A 9652-nucleotide genomic window follows, 5' to 3' on the forward strand; every position below is an offset into this window, starting at 1 on the left:
AATACCATCTCTTTCAACTGTAAACCATAATCCATATATTACAAGTAAGATATGGTTCAAATGAAGATAGGACTTCCCGTGCGGCCGGTGCGAATTGCACCATTAGGTATGCATAAACGTACCACTCAATGTCCAAAATGCACCAGGATTAAATGCACAAATGCACCACACACCAAAAAAATGCATCACACCTATTGGTGCATTTTCGAACACTTTGTGGTGCATTTATACATACCTAATGGTGCATGACCGCACGGGAAGCACTGTCCGCACGAAACCTAACCCTTACAAGTAATATTGATCAGCTGATACAAATTAAAAAATAATAACAACGATGATAATTATATATAAGAATAAACCATACTTCTTCTCTCTCGATAAAACCAGTGTTCCTTAAATCATATAACCTGAAAGCAACTGCAAAACAGTTTAGTGAAAATAAATAACATGCAATGTTGAATCATATGAACAGATATCTCAAACCCAAGAGACATTTAAGGACAGCAATTTTTTTTTTTAATTTTTTTTTTACATGAATGGGCTAGTGATCCAAGATGAATGGTTGTCTTACATGTGATTTTCGCTGCTGTTTGTGCATTTGGGTGGAATACACTCAAAGATCGGACAAATTCTCCAAATTCAATCACTCCATTGCGTTTTATATCAAAGAGATCGAATATCTGCATATGCAATCAGAAATGAAAACTAAGTGAAGGATAACCCCATCATTGCAAATTGGAGCTATGGCAAGAAACTTAGTAGATTATGGCATCTATCTAAATATATCTTAAAATTCTGAAGCCTGGTTGACCACATTATACCCTGTCTGCAAATAGATTCCTCCTATCTTTGTTCTGGAACAGTGCAAGCTGAAACTCTTCCTGAGATCAAGAACCAGGGGCATCAATTTCGATTACATAAAAATAAAAAATAAAAAAACTAAATGTTGGGCGGAGGCCAGTGAAGGGCCAAGTCCAGCACCCTTCCTCTCGAAAATGTGATGGCGGTGTAAGGAAATAAAATTGCGACATCGCTACTAGCTATAGCTTTTGGGGTAATGGTAAGCGCTTGATCAGTACCTTATGAATGAGCCCATCATTGTTTACGGAGGCACTTATTTTCTTAAATAGCTCATATAATGCCTCGACTTCACTTACTGTGACTGCAAGAAAATAAAGCAACACGTCCCTAATCATTTATTTTGGAACTAATATTAGGAATCGAAGTTAGAATGAATGTGCCAATATGTAAAAAAAACACTTGTTCGATTAGATGACAGCCATTTCATGACTATTGCATCAAATTTACACAATTATTATAGATGAATCTTTCACAGATGAGGGCAATTGCAAGTCAACCCTTCTCTTTTCTCCGAGATGGGAATACTCCAACAAACAGACAACTGCAGAGGCCAAGTATAAAAGCGGCACAAAAAATTTGATACTAACTACTCAAAGAAAAGTGTTTGAGCAGTTCCTAGATCAAATTAAAGATAGTTAATCGTATCCATATAGAGAAGTAGAAATGTGGTGTCTTCATTAGTTATTGACAACTCTTTCTCAAAGGAAAATCTGAAACTCAGACTAAGGTTAAGTACACCAACAATCTTGTGGCAACAAATTATTCAAGCCTAGGGAAATTTTTTTTGGAAATGTAAGAGTTTTTTCCATTTTGGTTCACTAATTTTTCCAATTTTGGTGGTCTTACCCCTCAAGTTCAACACTGTCCAATCATTAAACCCATTTAACTCCATTGCTAATGTGGACAAAACATGCACAAATGTGGAAAAGATATAACAGGCAAAGTGGAAACAAAGGCCCCACCAGTCTTGCCAGTTTGCCGATTTTTCATCGGCCCGCACCCCATTAGTGTTTAAAGAAGTTAGTAACTAAAGGCTAAATTCAAGGTAACTTTTTAAAGAGCCAAGATGTTGACAGAGCAATTACAAAGTATGGAGCAGGACTCTCAAAAATAGAAAATACGGAGTATTAGAGCATCTCTAATAGTTGTAGATTATGAGAGGGAAGGGAAAAAGGACCAAAAAAACAAAAAAAAAAAACAAAAACAAAATCTGAAAAAAAAAAAAGAGATTCAGATTAAGGTTTTGGCTTCACGAGAACCATGTGTTGCCTTTTCATTTTGTTGGTGGTCCCACACTGGATCCAAAAATTAGATCCTTATCTTGTGAAAAAATCACCAAAAAACCCACTCCCATTTTGTTGAAAAATCATGGTTAAGTTTTTAGGCTACAAAAACCACTTAAAATCCACTATTATGGATGCCCTTAGGAACCGAAAATAACAAAAAAAGAAAACACGAAAAATATAATGACCAAGGATGAAACACTATCATGACTTCCATCTTGAAATTAAGAAAAAGGGTTAAAAACTTATTTATTTGCCTTCTCATACTTACAAGGTGTCTCAGCAGCAAGCACACTAGGCTCCTCATATCCAGGGGTGTGTTTGGTGGTTTTTGAGTAGAAGCAACCCATCAAAGACACGCATAAAAGTTTTTACTTTAGATGTAAATACTTGAGTTGGTGAAACTTCATGGAATAACCCTCCTGCAAGTATCAATAACTAAAACGAATTGATCAGCTTCGTGTGCAGAATTTGATGATTCCAAACCATCCATTTGAATTAGAAGACGATATAAATAATGTAAAATAATTACAGCATATATAGTGACTGCCAATTCCAAGAACCAGCTAGTATAATGCTGGAAATCAACTTGTAATCTATTGCAGTGTTATTTTCCAATTCCAGACCAAAGACCTCAAGAGAAAAATTTCTTAAATTCTCTTTATATCAAAGAGAAAACTATTAGGAATATTGAATTGAAAAAGATGTTTAGGTCATGGATTAATAAAAAAAGGTAGACAATTTTTTATTAGATAAACAAATGTGAAGTCTTTTCTATAAGAAAAAATTAAACAGAAAGAAGACAAATAAGCTCAAGATGGAGCAAATCACAAGTTGATTGTTCATTTGTCATCAAACTTGACTTTCATTCACAAAAAAAAAAGGGGCAAATTATTGTGTGGACCACAGTCCAAAACGGCGTCATTGAATATTATGAGTTAGAATAATATATTTTATAAGTTAGAATAATGTACATTATGAGTTATAATAATGTATGTTGCAACATGTCGCGTGGCAAAAAAAATTTGCGTGAAACAGCGTCGTTTTTGAACAGTCAACTGTTGATGATCAACACTAAAAACTTGGCATCTCCACAAAAACAGAGCTACGATCAAAACTAAAAACTTGTTTTAAAAAATAAACAAGAGTCTGATGGTCTTTAATCTTCTCTTCTAGGCCTAATCTCTCTCTACCTATGATATTTGATTTGTTCCAACTCATTTCCAAAATTCATTAAGTTGAAACTTAGCAGAAAATAAAACTGATTTGGATTGTGTAAACGAGGACGATAAAACTACTAAACCAGGAATTTTCCCCATGAAATCTATATTAATTAATCCTACAATAATACAAACAAAAACCAGATTATGACAAACTGGAACAAGAAAATCGTAAGAGACCATAAAATGGTGAAACGCTTAACCTCAGAAGAAAGATACATCCAAAAAACAAGTATCAAATGGCGGCGATTCCAAAACAAACCAAGGGAGGGGGGTCACTGTAATCGTACATAGCACATAGATAGATACACATGAATGTATGAATATAACACACACACAAACATGAATGAATGAAGAAAAGTTGGCATTCAATTCGGTCAAGAAACTTTTCATCAAACGACAATTCTGTTCCACCGCTTGGAAATTCAAAAAGCAAAACACAAAACCTTGAAGAAGACGAATGAGGACTGAGAACTGACCTTGAAAGAGAAGGGAATTTTTTTGTTGTTGAGGGAGAGAGAAAGGATGAAGGCCGCTAGCTACTGCAAAATTTCTGAGAGAATCAGAGGAATCATTTCACTTGGATGTAGCCATATAAACAGACACATCGCGACGTCATTTCTTTCTGCTAAATGTTTTCATATACTTTTTTAAAAAAATAGGTTCCAGCTGTATGCTAAACGTCACCTAAAATAACAGTAGAATCACGAGATCAATACAGTATTGCATCCGCCTCAAAGTTATTTTTAATTTAACTTTTCTTAATACTCCGTATTAAATTTAGTATTAGTATATAAAATTTATATATTTAAAAATTACATTAAAAGAATTATTAAATATAAAAAATTAAATTTTAAAATAATTAAAAATTATTAAAGAAAATAAACAAGGGAAAATTAACGATTTAGTCTTTCAATTGTTAGCAAAATATCAATGTAGTCCCTTAATCGCGAAATCATCGATTTAGTCCCTGAAAATAACTGTTTTAGTTGATTTAGCCCCTCTGACCATAGCCCGTGGAAAATCCGGCAATAGTTCCGATTTAGCATGGATAATATAGTCATTTCGCTTTTTAGTCTTCTTCTTATTGCCCTATTTAATTGCTTTAGTCTTCTTCTTCTTCAACTAAACTCCTCAAACGACGAAGATGCCTTATTAAACAGAGAGCCGTAGTTCTGAAACAAAGAGTAGATTTGAAGAGATTGAAGACTCCAAGCAACGAAGAAGAAAATAATGTCTTGCAACAACAGTTCTTCATCGGAATTCATGGCGGAGGTGCGATGTAGGTGCGGATATTTGGCTCCAATGAAGATGTCATGGAGTTATGCTAACCCAGGGAAGACATATAGGGCATGTCCAAGATACGGGGTAAGTGTTAAATTTAGGGAATATTTAGGTTAAATATTGTAATGTAATTCGATTTTGACAGTGTGAGTTCTGCTCAGGGAAATGAGAGTTGCTGTTATGGAATATAAATATAATATTTGAAATCTCTATAGATTAGGCAGTCTTAGGGGTTTAGGTAGGTAAGGCATATGGAAACTTGTTTCCTATTTGTAGTCTTCTAGCACCTATTTATAGGGCTCTATATTCTCTTTTCTAGAGGAGAGATATATAATACTTCTATTCACTCTCATACAATATATATTTTCTCATCTCTTGATTCTTCATCTTTGCTTCCCGCCTAACTGGCGGGTGGTTGTAATTCTCCACCCGCCAGGCATTTGAATCTTTCAATTTCAACATGGTATCAGAGCTTTTGGTTTATTATATCTTGTGAATTGTGTTGTTTGGTTAATTATTGTGGGTCCATAGGATTAGTCTCATATTTTGGTATGAGTTGAGTCAGTGTAGCTTGTTCAATGTGAATCAGTCCGGGGTGCTACAGTGATGGGCAGCACGGATGCTAGGAGGGATACGGACCTGGCATATGCCACAGCAGTTATAGGAGGCCGATGGTTGAAGAAGAATTGGTTCGGGATGAACCAATTGTGTGCACCAGGAAAACAGGAAAACACTGAAGAATTGGTTCGGGATGAACCAATTGTGTGCACCAGGAAAACAGAAAAACACTGGTGTTGGGCAGCGCTAATAATGGTTTGTGGTGCGAGAGGCAGGAGCACTGTGATGTTAGGCAGTGTTGATAACGGTGTGGGGTGTGAGTGGCAGGTGCGCTGTGGTGTTTGTCATGGTTTTGGCTTCGTGGAAGCTTAGTTGGTGCAACAGGTTGAACGGTGGACTGATTTGGCACAACGTGGTTTGAAGATTGATCAAGTGGTTCGAGACATGGGTGTTGATATCAAAGGTTATGACTCAAGATGTGAAGTCCTATGACTCATGTGATATATTTGTAACAAGCTGGGCATGATTGATATCTATGCTCCAGCTTGGGGGAGTGTTAGAAGTGAATAAAGTAGGGATATGAAGGGCCCAAGGCATATGAAAAGCCAAAGGAAGTGTCCTAAATGGATTTAAGTTAGTTCTTTATTTAGTTATTTTGGGTTATCACTTATTTGTGTAACAAGTTGGGCATGATTAAAATCTATGCTCCAACTTGAGGGGGAGTGTTATGGAATATAAATATAATATTTGGAATCTCTATAGATTAGGCAGTCTTAGGGATTTAGGTAGGTAAGGTTTGGAATCTCTATAGATTAGGCAGTCTTAGGGATTTAGGTAGGTAAGGCATATGGAAACTTGTTTCCTATTTGTAGTCTTCTAGCACCTATTTATAGGGCTCTATATTCTCTTTTCTAGAGGAGAGATATATAATACTTCTATTCACTCTCATACAATATATATTTTCTCATCCCTTGATTCTTCATCTCTGCTTCCGCCTAACTGGCGGGTGGTTGTAATTCTCCACCCGCCAGGCATTTGAATCTTTCAAATTCAACACAGGTATTTTGAATGGATGGACTATGATGTCTCCGAATGTGTAGCAAATGTCATTAGAGGATTGTTGAAGATGGCAGACAAGTATGAGAAGGAAATTGACAAGCTGCACTTGACAATTGAGAAAAAAGATCATGAATTTAATAAGAAGATTTGGGAGTCCAATTTTAAGTTTTTGTATGGATTTGGAATTGGTTTTGTATTTGCAATCTTTTTTATGAATACATGGATGAAATCTGATGTAGCAAATGTAGGGTTATTGTAGCTTAAGTAGTAATATAATCAGGTGTAGTTTGTTTTTCAGCAATGGATGGTGTAATGAATTGGCTTGTGATGGTTAATGATTAGTGTTAATTTTGACAGTTGATAGTTGATGGTTAAGTGTTCATTTTGACAGTATGTGTATATAAGCAAGACAAATTACACAAAAACTGTTCCACTTTGACAGTTAACATAAAATGCTCCAATATTGCCATTAACATAACCAATTCACCATCTTACAAAAAGTAGTATTTCTACATGGTCACCATCTTACAAACTAGTTTGCAAACTTATACCAAAAGACATAACATTTAAGCTTACACAAAAATGTTTGCAAACTTACACCAAAAGACATTACCTTTTAAGCTTACAAAATACTCCTACAAAATAGTTTCCCAACATTGAAAGGTCACTTTTTCTTCATGCTTTTAAGTCCTCCAACAATTACATATTTCTTCCTTCTAGTGGTAATCACATGATCAACGGCTTGAGATGATATGTGTGAAGATATAAAGTTTGACATGTTTGGGATCACATTTTTTCCTTCAATGGCTTGTGATGGTTGGGATGACATTGCTTCCTGAAAATATGAGCACAAAAAATTATAAACAACAAATTATATGCACTGGGCAAAGTCAAACTTTACTTACCATTTCATTTAGCACAAAGTCTGGGACTTGTGTCTCAATTACCACATCATGACATTGCTCTTGATGGTAATGATGTTCACGTTCCTGCAGCTCTTCATTGACTTCAACTCCCTTTGGTTCTTGTACCTTCATGCAATAAAATCAGTTAACAAAAGACCTCCACTGACAGTTAAGAAAAACAGTAAGGAATTAGCAAGGGTCATACCTGTTTGCCTTTTGCCTTGCAAGTAGTCCTATTATGACCTCTCATGCCACACAACCTACACTTTTTAACTTCACCTTGTTTAGTAGATTTTGTTTGATCTGGCTTTTCCACAATTGGATCTATCTTTCTCTTCTTCTTTGGCCTCCCAGGTTGTGGCTTATACTTTGGTGGGATTGGAGGTGGTAGGATAGTTTTGTGCCATAATTCTGGAGCTCGGATAGGCAATATTGCAGGGCCATATGCTCTCATGTACTGCTCCACTGTATAACATTGATGGACATAATCTTCTGGAATATCACCCTTTTTCCTTATAGCTGCAATGACATGTGTACAAGGTATGCCAGTGATGTCCCATCTTCTGCAACTACACTACCTAGCACTTAGATCAATCTTGAAAGGCTTGAAGTTGTCATCATCAACTTGATAAATATCACCAACAGATTTATATGCATTGAATCTACAACATCTGTCTTTTCCTTCTTCTAGGATTTTCTGAATTTTTGGACAGACCTTGAAGGGTTGACAACTCATTTTGTCCCTATTCTTTTGCATCCTAATAATCAAATATAACATTATCTTATCAACCATTGCTTGTATTGGCTTATCCCTAAAATTTAGAATGCAACTGTTCAAGGTTCTATGTCTACCAAAAACATATTCTCCCAATAAACCCTAAATTTTGACGAAAAACTTACAATTTGGCGTAGTGGCAAACCGATTAATCCTCCGACTCGTCATGTTGTCACTTCAATGCCTACGATTTTGCTCCAATCCCTACGACTCCAATCCCTACGATTTTACTCCAATTTGGTGGATTTTGGTGGGGAAAAAATTTAGGGCTTAAAAGCGAAATGACTAGGTTCTTCGACACTTAACCAAAACAGCCGCACAACAATGTAAGAAGAAGACTAAAAAGCAAAATGACTATATTACCCATGCCAAATCGGAGCTATTGCCGGATTTTCCATGGGCTACGGTCGGAGGGGCTAAATCAACTAAAAAAAGTTATTTTTAGGGACTAAATCGATGATTTCGCGATTAAGAGATTACATTGATATTTCGCTAACAATTGAGGGACCAAATCGTTGATTCACCAATAAACAACGAAGAAAGAGTTAATTTGACCAATAAATAATAAACATAACAGGTAAAATGAGACAGAAAGAGTAATAAAGTAGGAAAATGCTTCCCATTCTTATAAAAATCATATAATTTTTGTCACTTTGACTAATATTGTGTGGTTATTTTTTTACTTTTTTTTTTTAAACTTTTAATTACTACAAATTGACAACAAAGTGAGTTTGTCTGAGTGGTATATGTATAGATGTATAATAAAGTAAGTAAATGAGTAATACGCTCCTAGCCACCTTGGTTCCAAAAAAATATAAATTCATAGTTTTTTATTTGTTTTTCTAATAAAATTATGGTTATAATAATTAATAATATATAATAAGAGTTGTATACTCACTATACTGCGAGTATACTTATCATTTTCTTTCACAAACACTATACATCCTGCTACTTGATCGATAAAATAAATTAAATTCTTAAACTTTTATGAAAAGACAAAAAATCTCCTATGAGACTCAATCTCATGACCTCCCATATGAGAGAATCATTACATGTCATCTAAGCACAAGGTGCTTGGTGATTGAAATGATTTTTAATTCAATTTGTCATAATATTAAGTTTAGTATTAGTATACAAAATTTATATATTTAGAAACTATAATAAAAGTACTATTAAACACAAAAAATCAAATTTAAAAATAAGTAAAAAATCATAAAGAAAATAAAAAAAATGGGACAAATGGAGTACAATTTTTCTCATAAGAAGCTATTCAATCTCTAAAATTATATTTTGATTTAAAAGTACAATATTTTTATTTTTTTATTTTATCAAAGTATCACATTTTTCTCATAAGTATTACACTTTCCATGATAAGTAAAAATCAATCAATTTATGTTGGAGGATGAAGTAGATGCAACTCAGAAAAGTGGTGAACAAGGTTGACTTGTCAAAGGGTGTTACTGTCTTTTCTTTCGATTAGTTTGTTGTAATCGTCTTTAGCCTAGCTTTGCATCGTATGTATGTATGTTGCTCTTTCTTCCTCATTGTATTCTGCTTTCACAACGTTCAATAAACCTTCAAGCTTTCCCTCTCATATGTGACTATTAGAAACATTATATTTGTGACACCCCGTAATCCAAATTCGATTAATGGATTAATTAAGTAATCAATTCTAAACCAATTGGTAATTTAATTCCTGAAAATTCA

At 34.6% G+C, this 9652-nt stretch overlaps 2 protein-coding genes across 3 annotated transcripts in view; both read right to left on the minus strand.

Moving 5' to 3' along the window:
• The window catches only part of LOC109183418 (calcineurin B-like protein 7), a 4805-nt gene extending 811 nt beyond the window's left edge, over positions 1-3994 (minus strand). Inside the window, exons 1-7 of one of the 2 annotated variants that reach the window (XM_019333505.1) lie at positions 3844-3994; positions 2416-2566; positions 1080-1162; positions 822-881; positions 572-680; positions 365-417; positions 1-17 (exon numbers count right to left, since the gene is read on the minus strand). The exon at positions 1-17 is cut by the window's left edge and continues 64 nt beyond it. In XM_019333505.1, the coding sequence (XP_019189050.1) occupies positions 1-17; positions 365-417; positions 572-680; positions 822-881; positions 1080-1162; positions 2416-2494 (401 nt within the window). In that variant the 5' untranslated portion in view covers positions 2495-2566; positions 3844-3994. Of the gene's footprint in view, positions 18-364; positions 418-571; positions 681-821; positions 882-1079; positions 1163-2415; positions 2583-3843 lie in introns of both variants that reach the window. The other variant, XM_019333503.1, reaches the window with a different exon arrangement.
• A 2935-nt stretch (positions 3995-6929) lies between these two features.
• Positions 6930-7906, minus strand: LOC109183393. Its single transcript, XM_019333473.1, has 4 exons — positions 7756-7906; positions 7376-7689; positions 7171-7296; positions 6930-7100 (listed from the first exon to the last, which is right to left on the minus strand). Exons 1-4 carry the CDS (start codon positions 7904-7906, stop codon positions 6930-6932), a joined length of 762 nt encoding a protein of 253 aa, XP_019189018.1.
• Between the last annotated feature and the right edge of the window lie 1746 nt (positions 7907-9652).

This window comes from Ipomoea nil, unplaced genomic scaffold (assembly GCF_001879475.1).
Source record: "Ipomoea nil cultivar Tokyo-kokei standard unplaced genomic scaffold, Asagao_1.1 scaffold1125, whole genome shotgun sequence".
Taxonomy (NCBI): domain Eukaryota; kingdom Viridiplantae; phylum Streptophyta; class Magnoliopsida; order Solanales; family Convolvulaceae; genus Ipomoea; species Ipomoea nil.

Excerpts from the sequence above, each read along its gene's own strand:
- LOC109183393 (XM_019333473.1), bottom strand. The coding sequence starts at position 7,906 with ATGAGTTGTCAACCCTTCAAGGTCTGTCCAAAAATTCAGAAAATCCTA. Across the intron at positions 7,297-7,375 it reads GCAAGGCAAAAGGCAAACAG|GTACAAGAACCAAAGGGAGT; the intron begins GTATGACCCTTG and ends TATTGCATGAAG. Across the intron at positions 7,101-7,170 it reads ACTTTGTGCTAAATGAAATG|GAAGCAATGTCATCCCAACC; the intron begins GTAAGTAAAGTT and ends TCATATTTTCAG.